This window comes from Calidris pugnax, unplaced genomic scaffold (genome assembly GCF_001431845.1).
Source record: "Calidris pugnax isolate Ruff unplaced genomic scaffold, ASM143184v1 scaffold27, whole genome shotgun sequence".
In the NCBI taxonomy this organism is placed as follows: domain Eukaryota; kingdom Metazoa; phylum Chordata; class Aves; order Charadriiformes; family Scolopacidae; genus Calidris; species Calidris pugnax.
This window is the reverse complement of record NW_015090893.1, coordinates 12,994,320-13,013,877: the sequence shown is the minus strand read 5'-3', so window position 1 is coordinate 13,013,877 and position 19,558 is coordinate 12,994,320. Positions and strand designations below refer to the sequence as shown.

Here is a 19,558-nt window from a genome sequence, read left to right as displayed (position 1 = left end):
GGAAATTCCTTTAATTTTTGATCTGTAAAGCTGTTGCTTCAACAATAGTCATGCTGCAAAGACCTAATTTGGTAATGATGCCCACTTGGGGATCCTGCTGTTCAAATCACATTGGGTCTAACTCAATCCAGCGCAGTACTCCCATTGTTATGTGCATAAGGAAATTCCTTTAATTTTTAATCAGTAAAGCTGTTGCTTTACCGATAGTCAAGCTGCAAAGACCTACTCTGGGTGAAGCGCTTCTTTTTTACAGCTTAGGGTGAAACAAGCCATGCACAGAAAACGTGTTGGTCAGCTCTTACGAAAATACGGATTCCCCAGAGAATTCTTATCTTTATTTCCTCAGTGTTGTGCTGCCACAAGATTGCTGTCTTCCAAAATCAAAGATCTGTTTCTGAGTGTGAACATGTTCCTCATTCTCCTCCCGAGCTGTGGGCACGTGAGAGGGAGGAGGCACATAACTGCCAGAGGTAAGAAACTATGAGGTCCCCTCCAAGCTTAAATGGCAGCCAAGAACTAACTGATTTACTGGGCTGGTCCTGCTGCCAACGAGCTTGTGATTCATGCACTAACTCCCCTCTCTGACCACATCACATATTTTTCTGTAAGGCTGTCTTAATGGGTCGGATGGGAATAATTTAGCATCTTCTTCATTAATATATGCTAAGCCTTATGAGATGGGGACTGTACACATCCTATTCCACCCTGATGAGGCATTCTGTATGTTTACAGTACTATCTGTAGCTGTAATAAAATACACACCTAACCAGACACATGGGAAATGAGACACATATGTGGAGAGTTCATTTGAGAACTGAGCTGCAGGTAAAATACATAAGAACCCATTTTTCCAGCCAAGCAGAGATATTTTGTTCCTGGCAATTCCACCAAGCTCTAAACATGAGAAATGAGGTTGATGGATAAATCTGTGGTCTGATCATGCTGCCTCCAAATATCCCCAACACTTACATCAGCCCTTCCAAGCTCTCAAGGGACAGTTTCACATTGCAGCCCAGTTCAGCGGGAACAGCCAGGGCTTTATCTGGATGTTCTGCAATGGCTACGGTTACTGTGTGTCTGGGCTTTCCTGACATGTCCCTTCTCCTGCCTGAAAGCCTGTCCTGTCTGGAAAGGCGGATTCTGAGGTTTCCTGGATGTTTGATAGCCATAACAGGGCACAGCCTGATTGGAACAAGTATGAACTTATGCTGTGTAGCCATGTGCACAGCAACGCTGCGAGGTGTTGGCTGGATCTGTTGCACACACGCTGTGAGTCCCATGGGCCCTGACAGCGTGGGATTTATTGCCCCCTAAGCTATACTGCCTGTGCACGCTTGCTGCTCTCCTGTTTAGCAGAGCCAGTTACCGAGCTGCAGATGAGGCTGGAGGTGAGACAAGGTGGACGAGGAGGCAAAGGAAGTAGCATTTGCTGGATCACATGGAAAATGAGGCTCTTGCAACCTTACAAGCCTGTTAGGTTGGACTCATTTTCAGCATGTGTAAGAAGCACTCTGCCTCCATCCCAACACACCATTCTAAAGTGTCTGAACACCTCTGCCCAAGATGCCAGGGATATGGGGAAGCTCTGTTGTCCTTTAGGATGGGCAGCAGAGCCCGTGGGAAGAGGAGGCAATTGCCCAAAAAGACCCCAGTTCCTCTCCAGCAGCTGCCCAGCTTTTCTGATTTGCCCCTGCATTTTTCTCCGCATAGTTGCAGAGGCAAATCTGGCTTTGCCCTGGGACTTGTGAAAAATGCATCTTGTATGTCATGACCTGCCTGGCTCATGACAACTGCACCAACTAATAAATGGGGGCGGAAAGAGAAATAGCTCAGCCAACTGTTTCCAGGGGACAGTGCTCATTTATCTTGCTGGAGAGTGCTGTGAGCAGTGGGGGAGACAGCGGAGGAGGAGCCCCTGGGGTACGGAGAAGCCGAGTATTGGCCGCACAGCCACTTGCTGAGCTGAGGTTCTACTTGCAAGCCTAGTAGACAGCCCTCCTTCTGCAAAAGAAGTCTTGTAACCCTGCCTGCGTGGGCAGCCCCTGCACAGGCAGTGAGGAGAGAAGGATCTGGGTCTGCCACGGTTGAGTGGCTCCAGGGCCATCCAGCTTGGGTACAGGAGGCTGCACATGGCATGTTAGTACCACTCCTCCTCTCCCTCTCTCAGTCTCAGCTTTACTGAACATTATCATTCCTAGCCACTAGCATCTCGGAGAGTCCCCAGCTGCCCAGAAGCTAACTCTTGTGCTTTTTTTAGCAGTGGAGCGTCTCTGAGGCCTGGCTCTCACTCCTTAAATTCCTACATTCCAGCCCGGCTGGAGCGATGCCCCCCGGGCCGGGACGTAATTGAATCCCAGGCGCTGCCTCCATCCCCCAGAAGTGGACGGATATTGGTTCCCTTGAAGCACAGGGAGCCAGCACTTGTCCCCCTCCGTGAACCTGCAGCAGCCACGCTCTTCCCCGGGAGGCTGGGGAGGCCACATTGGGGTTTTTAATCTTTCTGATATTATGCTGGTGCACAGTCTGCCCCTGAGCTCCCCCAGCCCGAAGGTGCACACGGCTGCATGGCTCTTACCTCTCACAAACACGTAGGTGCTGACTGCTGTGGTGCCCTCGATTTTGGCATCGATGTACTTGTAATAGCAGCGGTAGTAACCCGTGTCGTTCGCCTGGGTCTCCGTCAGCACCAGGACTTTGCAGTATGGCTTCGTGCCAGTCCCCTCGCAGTCTTCTTCTCGGATTGCCCGGCCGCTGCTGGGGGCTGTTGAGGCCACCAACTCGGTCTCCTTCTCCTTCCCAGCAGGGTCCACCTTGCCTCCAGGCCACGACCACTCCAAGGGGTGCTGGCCTCTAGACGTGGGCAAAGAGGAGAGTTAGCTTTGGGCTAAGCAGAGTGAACGTGGTAGGGATTTAATTTACTGATAATAAAATTGGTTCTGTTTTACCTCAAGCCAGGACAACTGCCCTGTGTGGCTCTGTGCACATCTGCACGTGGCCCAGCCAGCCACCGCTCTTGGGCTGTGACACAGAGAACAGCCATCCTCCAAGGAGAAAAACAGGCTCGAGGAGATGGCAAACAGCTTGACTAATTGCTGGGCAAGCACAGGCTCGTTCCCTTCCCCAGGCCACCTCTCCGGCCATGCTAGGCTCTAAGATATCAGCTCACTCGTAAGCAGGTCTCCCCCTCTAGTGACTTTGTCCTACTGGTATTGGACAGGGAGCCACATAGGACCCTGAAGGAAAGGCTTCATTTATTCTTTATTCTCTATTCCCTCTTGTTATTAAAAGGGTCCAGAGCTATTAAGAAAACACACAGATGTGATGAGTTCCCTTGGCTCAGTGCAGTTCTGGGCTGGGGCTTGTGGTGTGATGAATGGAGTGGGAAGGAGAACGAGGGAAGGAGAGCAGACTGGAAGGAAAACCAGAAAGAGAAAAGCAGGAGGGAGTCAGGGATAAAAGACAGCGAGAAGAAAACAAGGGGAGGCTCAGCTGATGACCTGTCCAGCTGCCAGCTCTATTTCCTTCCCTGCTGCTGTGGGAGGGGGTTCCCTTGCTCTGCACAGCACCCTGCAGCCCCTTCAACCCCCCAGCACCCTCCCCTGGTTGCCCCAGGGCTACTGCCCCTTCCCATCTCTGCAGAGACACTGCGCTACAGATGTCCCTACGAGGGTAGGACCTGCAGAGGCTGCTCCCCAGCAGCCCGAAGGCAAACGAAAAAGTCCAGGAACTTCAAGAAACCCCCAGACAGAGCGTGCACGTGTGCATTTATATATAGCCGAGGATCTCCAGAGCGGGAGGTCTTGCACATGCACGCACACGCCACCATAGCTTGCTATAACTGTGCTTGTTTACTACAAACAAAACAAGCTTTTATTCCACGCTGGAAGTTTCCTTCTGTGAAATCAGAGCCCCTTTCAGAGGAAGGCCTAGTCCCCGCTTGAAAGTTTGCCAGCGTAGCTGAAAGTCACTAAAGAATGTGCAAAAAAAAAAAAAAAAAAAAAAAAAAAAAAAAAGGGAAAAAAGAAGACGTCGCAAGAGACAGCTGTGGGGTAAAAAATGGCCTTTTGTCAGCACCGTTTGCTCTATTAGGGGAAACTGGGTTCATCTATTATGCAAGTTGGGAATATGCATGTTGGCACAAGCAGCTCCTCTGCCAGGGTCCTGCCAGGGCAGCTCCGTGGGCAGATGCTTTTAAGCACAGCCAGATTGTGACCGTCACCAATAGCTGGATGCAGACAGCAAGGGACAGCAAGGAGGAAGCCAGATAAGGTGCCATTGGAGGCACAATGGCTCAGACGCAATGAGGACAGGATTTCTGTCCAAGTGTGGGGAAAAGACCTGCCCCTTTGTGTTTGTCTTCAGCAGCTGATGTATCTTCCTGCAGAACGTGCTCTCTTCCAGCTCCCGCTGCCCAGCTTGCTGTGGATGAGTTTGGAGACAGTGTGCCACAGTCTCCCCTTGTCACCAGGCACAAGGGCTCTGGAGGCAGTGACGTGCCCTTGGGGACAGCCACGCAGCCCCTCTGACCCAGCTCGAACTTCTGCCTTCACTAAAAATGCCATTGGTCCCTGAGGCAGGACTAGAAGCACAGCTCTAGCAGCTTATGTCCATGTATCATGGCAGGCTTCTCCAAAGAATCAGAATCTCACAAACACTTCAATAAAATAAGACGCTTGGATTTCGGGTTTTTCCCATCCTATGCATGCACAGAGAAAAATAATAGTAAATCTGATCACCAAAGCAGTAACACTCAGTGGCCTCTGCCGTGCCCATTGCTCTGCTGCACTGGGTGCAGCCCGTGAGGCTGTCCCTGCTCTCAGCCCAGACCCTAGAGCTTCAGACCCCAACTGCGCAGAGGAGCCCCAAAGCTCTTTGCCTTTGCTCAGGCATTTTTGGCGCTCCACGTGGAGCAGGGCAATTGTACAAGTCTCCAGCGTTTCCACTTTCTGTTTGTTTACCTACTGGGATTTTCACGCATTATCAGATCCACTTGTTTTATTAACCATCAAGGCTAGCAGTAGCTGAGTGACACGTATTTATATAAACACGGATGGGCCAGCACAAACAGACCTGCCGACCAGCCTGCGGGCAGCTCTGAACTCAGGCATTCCTCGCATCGTGAGCTGCTCGACCAGATTCAGTGGGGACAGAGAAGGTGTAGGCATTAGGACATGTCCAAGTTAGCATCGTTGGGGTGTTGAGAGGACCAGAAGGCAGCAGGGATGAGGGCATGCCAGGCTTGCTTGGGTTTATTTCTGGATCTACCCTCTGCATTTGGGGAAAGGTCCAGGCAGCAGTTTTGGATGGTTCCCTCCCTCCTATCTGTCACCTTCGATGATTTGTTCCCAAGTTGTTTTCCTTCAGCTCTGTGATAATGTGCCTCTGGGCGATGGAGCCTGCTGATGCCAGCTGGAAACAGATGCACTGTAGGCTTCTCCACAGCTGTTTTCCTAAATCTTTTCAGGACAGATGCTCTTCAAGGGAGATGTTACAATTGGCACCACTTTTCTTCAATCCTCTTTGAAGCTCCCAAGCGTGGTATGATGGGCAAAGCTAGCTGTGGCTTTGTGGCTTAGCTGGGATAAGACAGGTCCCTCCTCAGCACCACGGAGGATGTTCACAGCAGTCACACATGTGTAGGAAAGAGCATCAGGTATTGTGTGTCCCTGGACACTGCTCCAGAGAAGTCATGGTGGGGCATCGCCTTATCCTCATGCTCCTTCAGCCCTGCCACGGTGCTCATTTCCTCCACAGGAGCCAAGAGGGCTCCAGGGTCAAATACTTCCTCTCTGCCAGAGTAGGGCTTGTGCGTCCGCAAGCATCTGCGAGTCAGCTCTATTAACAAGTCACTGGGCAGCAAAGGACAACCTTGTCCTTCTCCCTTTTTCTAAATAGCACGGCTGGGTGATGCTCCCTCTCCACCTGAGTGCTCAGCACCTGCAGGATGGGAGGGGATGGCTGGGCTGGCACAGCCAGGACCAAGTTGATCCCTCCGGAGGTTTCTGCTGTTGTGCAGCCGGCTCCTGTGGGCTCTGCTCCAATATTCATGAGCCGGAAAGCACAAGCTCTCTGCTTTCCCCCAGCGCAGGCTGCCGAGGGCATGAAAGCAGAGATTCACAATATTCTTTTTCCTCCTCGGGATGGAAGCTCATAAAAGATGCACTGTCCATGTGGCCACCAGTCCCTTTGTCCTGCTCTGCCACATGCTTAGATCAAAACATCACTGTGGCTCTCAGCCAGCCCTGGCATGATCTGTATTTTGGGGAATGCTCGTACACTGGTCCCTTGCTCTGTCTGGACCTCTCAAGGGTACATTGCACTGGGCGACAGGGGTAACGTGCCTGTATGTGACACCATTAGCAAAAGCTCTCATCCCACTCAACATCTGGTGGCTCCTTGTGAGTGTCCTCTATCTTTGTGTCTCTGTTAAACATGCCCAGCTTCAGAGGCATCACTTATCCCATGGCCCAGCACAGACTCTGGTCACCCATGAGGCCAGGCGAGCTGTGGAGCGGGAGAGGGGCTGCAGAGCTGTGGGTGTGTGAGATCCAGGCTGCTGCAAGGGAGCCTGAGAGCGCAGTCGGCTGCGGGACTCTCACGGTCGGTGGGTGAAGCTTGAAAGGTCTCCAGGGAGCCTCACGCGGGGGGTTTTGAGCTCAGCTTTCTGCTGCAGCACTGCTTCAAGCAGGCCCATACTCCTGGCTCCAGGGCAGCTCAAAGAGCAGCCAGAGGACATTGTTCTCAAGGGAAGACCAGGGTCAAACTGAAGCCACCTCCAAACACGATGCTTAGCAGGGAATCCCTAGGTCCTGGATTTGATTTCGTATTTGTTTCTGCCCTACCCTGCCCCATCACCCTCTCCTTTGCTTGTTCTCTTGGTGGTCTGCATGTTTTTCTCTTCTGCTCCCATTAACACAAGCCAGGTCTTCCTAGGGTGGGCCATGGTCCAGAGAAGAGGTTGGAGAAGCAGCTGGGTGTAATTAGAGATCCAGGGACCAGGAAAGATTTGCTTTTCATTCAAATGAAGTAATAGTGTCCCACAGTCAAAACTCTCTCCTCAAGACATTAGACAAACACAGGCTTGAATGCTCAGAGGGACAAGGAGAACCTCCGAGCCATGCAGGAGATGCTGAGACTTATCTACCTGTGGATGGTGTGAAGGACAGTGCACGCTCCCTGAGGAGCACATCTGGGATAGCAGGATGCAGAGGGCAGCCAGGGAGAAACACAGGCAGAGAGCACATGGGTTTTAGTACGGTTTGCAGGTGGCCTTGCTGCTCTCCAACTGGCTAGTTCAGTCCTGCACAGCACCTGAGAGCCAGGGGTAGGGATGTTTCTTGTCTCAGCTGTGTCCATGCTAGCACGCTGCAGGGATGCTGCCTAGTGAGCCTGAAAGACAGACCTCTGCCACTTGGAGAGACTCCGTAGCTTGTACAATGCTCCCTGCAAGGGCAGGCCATGCAGAGTCTGCACTGGAAAGATCATTTTTTTTCCACTTTCTATGATTTTCTTTCCTATTAATTGATACATAACAAATGCACAAGGAAAGGGCAGTCTTGTCCTTCCCAGACCAGGAGGCTTTCCGCTTCATGGTGCTAAGCAGGTATGTTCATGCTTGACTGCAGAAGACACTTTCTTTAACCACACCTCTAACTTCAGCATGTCCTTTAGCCTTGGCTGAATCTGCAAGCCACACAGTCCTGAAAACATTTTCTGTGTCCCTCCCTAGGCCATTTCTGAGAAAGAGTCCAGCCTGATTTATAAGCTCATTCGGAATAATCTCACCAAATCTCCTCTCTTCCAAGGTTTTAGCAGTGAGTGACAGCTCCCACATCCCTCTGTGGAGAGAACTACCACAGCAGAGGAGCACTGGAGTCACCAGGATTCCCCTCTCTCCCTCTATGCGCCCCCCCCCCCCCCAGCTACACAGCTGACCACAGTCCTCCAACTCACACACTCCCTACAACCTAGCCCACACCATGGCTCCTCAGGTCACCACACGAACAAGTCCACAACCACTTAGCTTCCCAGACTGAGTGAAATCAGTTCAGTATGACCACCAACAACCTCTCCTCTGTCCCTCTCCCCTGCCTATGAACTGATTCACAAAGTAAAAGCAATGCCATCTGTTCCAGGAAAAGTTAAATATGTTTGTGACAAGACACGAACACAATGCCAGCCAAGTGTTTGCAGTAATTGCTCCAGGGTTATATATAACACTGAGAAACACCCATCTGAGGCCCACGCTGGCCCTCTATGCGCCCCCCCCCCCCAGCAGCTACACAGCTGACCACAGTCCTCCAACTCACACACTCCCTACAACCTAGCCCACACCATGGCTCCTCAGGTCACCACACGAACAAGTCCACAACCACTTAGCTTCCCAGACTGAGTGAAATCAGTTCAGTATGACCACCAACAACCTCTCCTCTGTCCCTCTCCCCTGCCTATGAACTGATTCACAAAGTAAAAGCAATGCCATCTGTTCCAGGAAAAGTTAAATATGTTTGTGACAAGACACGAACACAATGCCAGCCAAGTGTTTGCAGTAATTGCTCCAGGGTTATATATAACACTGAGAAACACCCATCTGAGGCCCACGCTGGATTTATACCCCCGTTGGGCCCTCACAATCAGATCCCAAGCATGGATCTGCTTTCAGCTGCTGAAGGGAAACTCCAGCTTTGTCAGGAAAATTGACCTTGGTCAATTCTCCCGCTTGGTTGTTGTTTTTTTTCTTTCCAAGATAGGGGGTAGTGCTGAGAACACGTACTGAGTTCATGAACATGTTCCAGTGCTGAGAACATGGGAACTGGAGTGTCCCAGCACGGGACAAAGCAGCTCGGGCACATCACCTTCCCAGAGCCACAGTCTCCAAAATGACCAGAGCTTCTCCAACTCCTCTCACAGAGTTATTCACCCGGCCTGCCTGGGGCTCTTCTTCACCCTCATGTGTACAAGACAGAAGATTAATTCCCAGCTTCCTTGAAAAGCTGGAAGCCTCTCGCAGCCACCACTAAGTGCAGCCTTGCCTTCTCCCATGGATGTTTCTCGACGTCCCCCAAAATGACCTGCCAGATTTAGAAACCAGACCTACAACCCTAACAGCCCCTGATGAGGTGAGAAAAAGCAACGTCAGAGAAAGACAAGGAGAATTAGAAAAGCAGTTTCCCTGAAGACCTTACAAGGAAGCTATTGGATCACATAAATGTTTCTCTATCTTCCTTCTGCCTGCAAGACTACAACAGAGGTTATCACCACCTCCCCTGAGATGTCTCCAGCTTCTTTTTCAATTAATTAATTAGATGAATTCACACTTGGTGAATGTGGCAGACTTCTAGTCAGCCGTGCTAATTTGCAGGTGTACTGCAGCCAAGATCTCCCTGGTGGGCTCTCCCTGCCTGGTCCTCCAACACTTACCAGGTAAGAGCAGTATAGCAGAGCCACACGCCTTACCTGCAGGTGATGGTCAGCGTATCCTTGGCGTCGATGACGTGTTCCTCCTCGGTGATGCTAAGAGTAGGGGGGGTCATAGAATAGCTGCTCACCAGATCTGTGGAGAGAAAGGAGAGAGGGGATGATGCAGACATCTGCCAGTCTGGACCCACTGCTGTGGGTAGCAGCTGGCTTGGCATCATGAGCCTGGAGGGAGGCAAAGCCTCTTGAAGAAAACATCTCGTAGGAGTCTGCTCTTCAGCAACAGCTCTAGGGCTGGGGTCAGAGAGCCCCTGGGCTCAGACAGACAGACTAGCACAGACGAAGGCCAGAAAAAGAATGGAAGACCAGAAATCAGGGAATCCAGGTGTGGCCATTCCATACCAGGTGACTGAGATTTGAGCTCACCTGGACTACTGCTCTGAAACGATCTTATCTGGTAACTGGAGGGAGTCTGGTGGGATTTTCTTTACGCCTGTGGTTTTCTGTAATCAGGGGGACATATCAGGGGCATCTAGATACCACAAATGCAAAATACTTGTGTTTGTACAGAGATGCTCTCAGGAGCCAGCAGGTGTTCACTGAATGCCCTTCTCCTGCCGGGCACTCACTTTGGGTGCGGGCAGTCACCTGAACATGACCACCTCAGCCCCTTCCCTGCACCACAGCCAGGCAGGCATTCCAGGAGTGGAAATATGCAGCCTCAAGGACAGGGAGTTAAACATTATCACACAATTCTTCCAGCTTTTGTCTGAGAGAGTCCCACTTCTTGTGTGTCTGCATCTCCGGCATGCCAGACACGCACCCTAAGCGAGCTCCTCATGGACAAAACATCCCGAAGTACCGGTTACCCTCACAGAGGTACCCGTTGTTTTTCATTAGCACCATGTTGCTGACTGTCATTACTTCACGATCTTTATCTTAAAAACTCCAGCTTCTGGAGACGGGAGATAATTCAAAAGAAAAGTCTTGGTGACTGCAAAAAACAAGCAAGTAAACTAGCCAGAAATAGAAGACAAAAAAAAAAAAAAAGAAGTTGTGAAATGTGAAGCTGTGACTCAGGTAGATGCTAAATGCTAAGGAAGAAAAGCATGCAAAAATATGTTGCTAGCTCAATTTTCTACAGAAACGTGAGGTTTTTGCAGCTGTGTTCTGTGCATGTCTCCTTCCTTCGTAACACTCAAACCCATTTATCAGCTCCAGAGGGATCTGGCAAAGAGGGAGGACGTCTTGAGGACGTGGTGTTTCCACGAGTTTCACAAGCAGCAGGCACGCCATATGCCACCTCTCCTCCATAACCATGGCCTGAGGACAGCGGGCCTTGGAAGCCCTGTGGGTAGGGGCATGCAATGAATGTTTCTCTATGGGGAAACCTGCCCCAGAAGACACCAAATGGCTGCCCCACCAGCCGCCTCAACACAAAACCTCTGAGGGGTGGCACGAGGAGCCAGGAGCCCAGGGATGCTGGTGTGCTCAGGGCCCACCGCCATCATGAGGGGCCAATGAGGGGGACATGGCGGTGGAGGGACGTGCCGAGCAGCACCACCAGCACGGCCAGCCCAGGGCCGCCGGCCTTGTTCTCCCCGATTGTTCTCCACTTCCTTCCCGCCTGCGCGCGGCTCCGAGGCGGCCGTCCCCACGGCTGCCCCCATGGCAACGGCGGGGCCATCTTCCCCCCCCACTTCGCCATCTCCCACCTCCTCTTCTCTCGCCCTCATGAGGTGGCATCAGCCCAGGGGCTGCCCTGGCCCACCTCCGTGGGGGTCCCTCTCCCCACAGCCCGTCCTACAGACACCTTGCTCCCACCCGCACCCCGGTGAAGAGTCAACGAAAGCAACAGCAACAACAACAGCAGCCATCGTTCGTCATTCAACACGCGGGTCGGGTTGGCGTCACCGCGGCCCCCGGGAGCAGGCGGTGCTCGGCCCCCATGGAGGACACCCTGCCTTGCGCCTCCAGCCTCCCCTTTCCTGAGGGACGGGACGTCAGATGTCACACACAAAAATGCACCCTGGGGCTGTGAAAATAAATGAGCGCATTTTTGGTAAAATCCCTTCAAAATGTAGCCCTGGAGTGTCTGGAAGTTCCTAGAAGAAACAACAGACCTCATAAGGTAAAGACATCAGGCAAAGCTCCACTGGCAATCTGGAATTCACATCAGCAAATGGCTTTGGATGTTTGCACTTGGAGAGGAGACTGTAACTTCCCTCCCTAGGAAAAAGGGTTTAAAAAAAAAAAAAAAAAAGGGTGGGGGGAGGAATCTGACTGCTAAGCTGCATTTCCTATTAACGCCGGACATGCTTATCCCAGTGCAAACACCGCTCTCCAGATGGCCACAGCCTGCCAGCCCTTTGCCCTGGCGAGTGATTGGGGGTGCCCACCGCCCCCAAAGTGCTCAGCCCAAAATGTGAAACATCAGAGCTCGCCATGGGGCTGGCTGGGGCCAGCAGACCCTCTCGTCCTGCTGCTGCCCCGGGGCAGTGAGCAGAAACCTAACCCCCAAAATCCTGGCACAGCCATTCCTAGGGCTGCCTGCGACACGGGCTGACGTAGGTCTCACACCAGAGCCATCCTCCTTGCTTGAACCACTAAAAAAAGTGGTCCAGGGTGGCAGGAGGCTGATGCTGTGCACCATGTCTGTCCCACCGCTGGGCTTGGGAGGAACAGGACGGTCACAGAAATAACCCCCTGCCTCCCTTCACGTGCCGCCTGGTGACCTGTTAGCAAACAACACCGGGGGGGTGGAGGGGAAGAAAGAAAAAGTACGATCTGTGCAGGTTGAGGCTGTGGGATTCCTGCAGATGCATCCTGTCCGTGGCCCTCCGCGAGTACAACAGGAAAAGGAACCACTGCTCCCTCCGAAAGCACCACCGTGCGGGGCCGGGGACATTCCCGCTGCTGGAATGGCCCTTGTGCCCATCCAGCCTCCTCGACAGCCCCGGGCTGATGGAGCTTCAGGGACTCGCTGCATCAGGCACTGGCTCGTGCTGGGGACCCGCTGCTCACCCTGATGCCCCATTCCACAGCTGGCACCTCAGGATGCTGGTGCCCACAGCCTCTTGTGGCTTTCAGGACAGTCAAAGAGCCATTCCCAGTCTGCAAAAGCATCTTCAAGGCCATCAGCTTTCCCCAGAATAATTCTCCATCCCTCTCTGTGCCGGCCAGCAGGGTCCACCCCATTGCTGCCCCTGCCTTTTCCCTCCCTGAGGGAGCATGTGCCTTGTTATGGGTCCCTCCTGTGTTTCACCCTCCCCAGCACTGAACTCAGTGCTGGGTTTGGCCATTAAATCTCCACTAACCGACATACAGATGGTTTGTGTCTCTGGCAAATCCCAGGGTGCGAGGGAGATGTCTCCAGAGCATGGAGCGTCTCCTCTCCTCCGAGTCCCTCCTTCCCCACCTCCAACCCCGGCGATGCTTTATCTCCTCAGCCCTCTGAGCAGACCCCGCTCTCTCGTGCACACCAAATTACGCCCTTGCACAGGGAGAGCATTAATGTAATTAAAAAGGCATGCGGCAGCCCCAGCGAGCTTTGTTTTTTCAAGATGGTTTCCAAGCAAGTTGGCAGCGGGATATTAAAATAAACAGAGGGGGATTGATGGGTTGCGGGGAGAGGAAGCAGGATCCCACAGCCACTCACACCTTGTCTATTTTCAGCGGAGTGTATTTCCCAGCAGTTTTCCTAGCCTTGATCTCTCCACACGTGGCTCTGAAAGGGGCCAGGCTGCACCGAGGGCCTTTTCCTTATCGAGGGCGGCTCCTTCATTTTCTCCGGCCCCCTCTACCTCTCTCTGCACCCCGAGATCACTGCTGCTCTCAGCATGGCAAGGCTGCCATGGGGAGCCTCCCAGGGCTCTCCCTGCCTGATGAGGAAGCCACACTCACCCTGGAAGTTTTACCCATCCCAGGGTGTCTCGCAGAGACCAAGGAGCCCACAGGCTCCAGCCTTGTGCCTGACCTCGAGCACATTGTGGGAAAGCCTTGCTAGTGACTCAGTTTCCCCTTGCGATGGCTGCAGATAGCTAAATCACTGCAGAGCAACATCTGTGCCAGAGCCAGCACCACTACAGTGAGCGATGACTTTGGAAACCTGCGCAAAGGTGGCATGTGGGTGGAGGTGCTGGCATGGCATGGCATGGCATGGCACAGCACAGCATGGCACAGATCCTGCTCTCCGTCTGCTTCCACCCGCAGGAAGCCCTGCACCGGATCCTCCCTCCGAGCCCCCGCACACCCCCTCAGCCCCTCTCCGCTTCCCCTTCCCTCCCTCTCTGCTGAGTCGGCCCCGCTGACTGATTAACGGGGCACCTTTCCGGAGAGGGATTTTTGTTCACACTCTGTCCTTCTCGCTGACTTCCTTCCCCGGCGCTGGACTGGATCGCTCTGGCCACGGCCACCCTGTGTCCCCAGCTAACCGGCACAGCTCACGCTCCTGCCACCAAACTCACTGCTTCAGGGTTTTATGATAAAATGACAAAATTACGTGCACAGAGCAAAGCTGGTCCAGATGAGGCTGTGTGCTCCTGCTCATCTCTCTGCATCTCGCATACCCAGCCCAACCCAGCCTGCACCCCCCACTGCTGTACTGGGGCAAAAGATAGTCTGGAAGGGAAAAAAAGAGTGTCCTTCCCCCAGCAGAGCTACCCTGACCCTGTTACTGCCGCATCTCTACTTTGTTGTATTCAGGCAAAAAATCCCAGTCAATGAGCATCCTGACAAAGCAAGGCAGGAACTCGAGATTTGGACACTTTCTACAAAAGGGATTCTTGGCAGGTTTGTGCCAGGTAACCGAATTCCCATTTTGAGCCCCTGAATTTACCCCATACCCAGTTCAAAGCACCATGGATGAGCCTCTTCTGACTCACCTTTAGCCTGTCCCTGGCCGGGGTTCAGCAGCACCCTGAACGCCCTGGGATTGTTCAGAGCCCAGTGCTACCAGAGAGCCCACTGTGGCTCACCTTGCAAAGTGTCTCCCCTTTCTTTCGGGTTTTACCCCCAGCCTGAAGCTTTGGCTGCCCTGAGCTGCCCCTGCAGGCTGCAAAGGTGGTGGTGGGGCAGCAAGGTGAGCACTCAGACATGCAATCACACACTGTAGTTACTGTGTGAAAGCAAAGACCTGGTCCTGGAGAGCCAACAATAAAATCCAAGTACCTCGCTGGCAACCGGGCAAACAAAGACCAAATGACCATTTTTGATGCAGAAGAGCAGAAATATCTGATACTGGGGCAGAGGGAGAAGAAACTTTGCTCTGCCCTTTCTGCAGACCTCTCCTCCTGCTTTCCAGGCTGGGCTTGTCCAAATTAGCAGCATTTGCTGGCAAAACTCCACGTGCACCATTTCCCCTCACCCTGTAGGAACTAACCCCAGCGTTGCAGGTGCAATCTTCCCCCTCTGCTCCAGTTACCTCTTCCCCATCTGCCCCATGCTGGTATAACTGGCTGCCCTGCTGCCTGGTGCTGGGGTTCCTGCAGATGCCTGCGGACACAGGGGAAATCCATGTGCCGGAGGCAGAGCAGGGCCAACTTCCCACCTACGGGGCTGAAGTTCCCCCATGGAGAAGACTTCTCACGCATGGGGCGAGCCTCCAGCTGCGGGTCACGAGTGTCACGTCACGCAAGGAGGAGGCAGCTGGCAGAGCAGCAGGGGGAGTTTGGACGTAGGGCTGTCAACTCCTCCTCTTCCTCCTCCAAGTGCTCGCCAGCACGGAGGAAGGCTTGTTTTGCAGAGAGGTGAGATATCGCACGAGGCTGAGAAATGAATGGCAGGCTCCGGCTGACGTGGGGATGAAGCATCAGGTGTTTTCTCTCCAGCCTGACAGTGGGGCAGGACAAGCCCCTTACCGCGGCAGGAATTCACACCAAAATGGAGCAGGTTCTACTTGGCAGCCCGCACCAGGGGAAAAATGGAGAGGTGGTGTGCTAAAGGGCTCTGTGGGCAAGATGGAAACAGGCTGGAGCAATGAATAAATTAAAAATTATAACGATTGAAATCCCCCAAAACCATGCATTTGCACCATGGGCAAAGGAAGCAGGTCCCTTCTTTTATGGGGTTCCTTTGTGGTTGCCCACAACCACAAATCACTTCAAACACAGGGGCTGTGCTTCTCTGTGCAGGATCAGCCTCTCTGCACCCTGTGTTGTGCTACAGCAGCATCACTGTCCCAGCCATGCACCTCCACACACCAGCAGCTTATTCAGGTCTGAGGAAACATGTTTCCCCCTCTCACAGTGAGCAACGCCAGTGATGAGACAACACTCCCCACCTGGTCTGGAGATTTTCAGCACCTCAAAGCCCTGCGATGTCAGAAAATCAAAGTGTGGTGGATCTGTGCCCTCACCATTTTGTGAGGATGTTCCCAAAGCGTCAGATGTTCCTTTGCTCCAACCAGGGCAGGCAATCTCTTTCAGGGGACACAGGGGACTAATAGTGATAGGAACTCAGCCGATACTCACAGACACAGAGGTGATCATCATTACTGGGTGTCTGATCCCTCCTGTTCAACACCAAAAGTATAACAAGACATTAACTTTGCCCTGAGACACCTGTGGGTAAGTCAGGAGCCCCCCGAGCAGGGTCCAATATGAGGGCTGAGGAGGGGGCCACTACGGTTGGTGGAAGTCCTTTTTTTTTGGCACCAGCCTCAGAGATGCCCCAAGCAGCACGGCTTTGCAGCGATGCCAGGTGAGGAGCAAGGATGTGTGTCCAAAGGGACAGGGAATTTGGGAGGGATGCAAAAATCAGCTCAGCACCTGTGGCCACAGGAGACCCCAGCCAAAGCAATTCCCTGCCCGGCAGCCAAGCGGGGAGCGGGATGGGGTGGGCAGAGACACGAGCAGCATATCCTCCAACAGCAGCATGGTCCTGACATGAGCAGAAGAAGCCACAGCCAGGTCAGCCGCAGCACGAGGCCGGGTATTCTGCTCTGCTCCCCCCAGCCCCTGGCTCTCCACAGCAGCACAGCCGCACATCCAGCACCCACAGGTCCAGCCAAACAGCCCTGCAACCTCCAAAAGGCTGCTCTGACCTCAATGCGTGCACTCCAACAGGTCCGTTTAGCACCTCAGTGCTCATAAACTTTAATTAATTGGTTCTTTTCTGGCAAGGTACAAAAATTTTACAACCACCTGCACCGATGGGGAACGAGGCAAAGAAAATCATGAGACCTCTGGGCTCCGTCAGCTTTTGGACTTCCCAGCCAGCAGCTTCATCAAGGGCCAAAAATAGAGAAGCTCGAAAGCAGGAGACACTTTCAAGAGAGCTGGGCTGTCCTGAGGGGCAAAGTGACCCCTGTGTCCTTCAGTCCTGGTCCTTTGGTGCCTCCAGGTAAGGATTTAAATCAGGGAATTTCACAAGCCAGCTGCCCCGAGGCAGCACGACATGGCTACATCCAACACCCCACCATGCTGCCACCTGCTTTGGGGACTCTGGTCTGCACGGGCACAGCCACCCATGCCCTTGGGACCTGCCACCACGTCATCCCAAAGCATCCCAAGGAGGGGTCAACAAGCGCCTGTCTGGGAGTGTTTATCTGTCTGCCTTTCTCCCTCCGCAGGAAGCACTATCTCACCATCGCCCTGCCTCGCTCCAGCCCGGTTTCCTGCTCCATCCTGCCAGGTTTACCCTGCTTTTTCCTCCTCCCCTCCCCCTGCCCCACCACTGTCAGGCCATGTTTGCATTTCTGTCTCCTGCTGTCTTTCCTCTCCCTACATCCCCCCCCGCGCTCGCTCCCTACTCCATCCTCCCCGAGAGGCTACGTCCTGAGCCAAAGTTAGCCTCTGTCAGGTAGCCACATGTCCGGCCTGGGGCAGCGGGTCAGCCGGGGCCACCCTGCAGACCTCCTCCAGGATCTCTGCTGTCAGCAGCCTCCCCGGGCCCCAGGGGAGCTGGCTGTTTGCTGCTCTCGCCCGGGCCGAGGGATGCTCCCGCACATCAGAGAGCTCGTTTCCCCTTCGGCGGGCTGCCGGCCCACCCTTGCTGCTGCTGGCCAGGGGCTGGCCAGACACTGCTTTGTTTGGTGTCCCCCCCCTCCTCCCCATTCCCTGAATCGCTCCGGGTTTGTTGGCTGCCTGCTCCTGCCCGGAGAATCCTTTTCCTGCCTTTGAGATAGAGGATGCTCGAGCCATCTGTGTGTTTTATTTCCTTGTAGAAACTAACAAGCCAAGGATTGCTTCCTCTCCCTGACATTTCAGAGGGCAGCTCCGGCTCAGTGGGACGCGCAGGGAGGGGTGGGGGGACCCCAGCGCCTTCAGACAGGAACAGGACCTATTCTGTCCACAGGATTCACTCCCCAAGGGGCAGAAATCCTCAGACCTGCCAAAATGCCTGTGGCAGCTCCCACTGCCACGGCAGGAGCCCAGGGCGAGCCACCCTGCTTAGCATACACAGCCACCCCTCTTCCAGTGGCCCCTATTAACTGCACGGCTAAACCCTTGCAAAACTCAATTAAAATTATCCTCCCACATCTTAAGGACTGTCAGGTTGCTCCTTTTCCTGTTTTAATTTACTTCATTCAAAATCTCGCCCTGCTCGCATTCTCTGCCCCCGCAGTACGTGATTAACGTGGCGTAGAAAGAGCAGAGGGATCGGATGGCTTCAGGGGACCGGGAACAGAAATTAGCACCATTCATTACACCCCTGACCTGAAGGAATGCAATCACCCATGAATGGTCCAGAGCTCGTGTGAAATGAACGTTGGTACCACGTCTGGTACCTGGCACACAGGCATTGCCAGCACAAATGAATGGCCAGGAATGGGCAGGGATATCCCCCCGTGGGCCCTGGGGGTCTGGGATCTCTGGGCAAGTGGCTTAGGAAAAGCTTCTACTGCTGCTACCTCCAGTTTATCTATTTGGGACTGCTCAGGAGTTGCCTCACCATTGCAGGATTCAGAGTTTAATTCCACCCTGTGTCTATCCAGGGGCTTTACTGGGCTGAAGCACCTCTGGCAGCAGTGGGTACAAACCCACGGGACACTAAAGAGACATCTTCAGCCACTGAGAAGAAACGATAGAAATAAATGACTGAAGGAGGTTATTAGTCACTGTTTGTCATGCTGTACCTGATGAAGCTACGAGGCAAACAACAAAGTACCTTTTCACGCAACTCAGCTAAACTGTGGATTTTGCCACTGTGGGATACCCACAGAGAGATTCCCAAAGAGAGGGATAAGCTCATGGAGGACAAGCCACCACCAGCTCTCACACACGTTGATCCAGGTGGGACATCCAGGTCTAGGAGTCTCTAAACCACCCATTGCTGAAAGAGTGGATGCCCCAGTGCAGGGTCCCCCTGCCCACGCCAGGGCACTGTCCCCTTTCTTGGACCCCCAGCTGCCCACGCTGAGGCTGGTGACAGCCCAGGAAGAGCCAGGACCAGCTCCAGTGCCTGTGCAGGGGCTTCACACACAACACCAGGGCTTTGCTGCGTAGACGCAGACAAAAGGAAAAGCCTGAGAAGCAGCAGAGAGGAGACCCTCAGTTTGGGCATCGTTAGCTGCAGCTCCATCATAAGCTGTTCCCACAGGCTCAAGTGAAGCTTTCATCAAAGCAAGCCACGATGTGCTGTTGGAGGAAGATGGAGTTCAAGCTAAGTGAGGCCTCGGCATCCAACTCTCGCTGGGAGACGAGGAGGCAGAGGCAGCTGGCTGGGAAGTCAGACAGAGCCCGAGGGTCGGCACTGAGTGTGGAGAGAAAAGGGCAGCATCATTTGGAAAAGAAAAAGCAAATCGCAGGTTTGCTTTTTCCTTGATGTGTGTGGGCTTAATTGCTGGCCTTTGAAGTTTAGCTCTTCCCAAGACCATTGGCTTATGGATAGGCTGAGCAGGACACTGAAGAAATCCCCGTGTCCCACTCAGGGCAGGTTTCCCCCACACAAGCAAAGCCTGTGGACCCTGCCTGCCCCTTGCCCAGGCTGGCCATGCCAGGGATCTGCCAGCCAAGCAGCTGGACTGGGGGGCACTGTGCCAAGCAGAAAAGACTTGCTCCTCCATCTTCACGTCCCTGGATCCACATGTTTGCTACTTAGCTGCGAACCAAAATCAACTCAGAGCCCTCAAACCAAACGGCTGCCCTGGAGCTGGCACTGCCTGTTCTCCTCTGCAGCACAGCCCATCCTCAAGTTGATC

The 19,558-nt window shown here is 53.4% G+C and overlaps 1 protein-coding gene across 3 annotated transcripts in view; it reads right to left on the bottom strand.

The window, feature by feature from the left end:
• Nucleotides 1–19,558, bottom strand: part of FLT4 (fms-related tyrosine kinase 4) — a 63,601-nt gene that overhangs the window by 28,562 nt on the left and 15,481 nt on the right. For all 3 annotated transcript variants that reach the window (XM_014948217.1, XM_014948218.1, XM_014948216.1), the window contains exons 2-3: nt 9,457–9,553; nt 2,576–2,850 (exon numbers count right to left, since the gene is read on the bottom strand). In XM_014948217.1, coding sequence (XP_014803703.1) covers nt 2,576–2,850; nt 9,457–9,553 — 372 coding nt within the window. The remainder of the gene's footprint in view (nt 1–2,575; nt 2,851–9,456; nt 9,554–19,558) is intronic.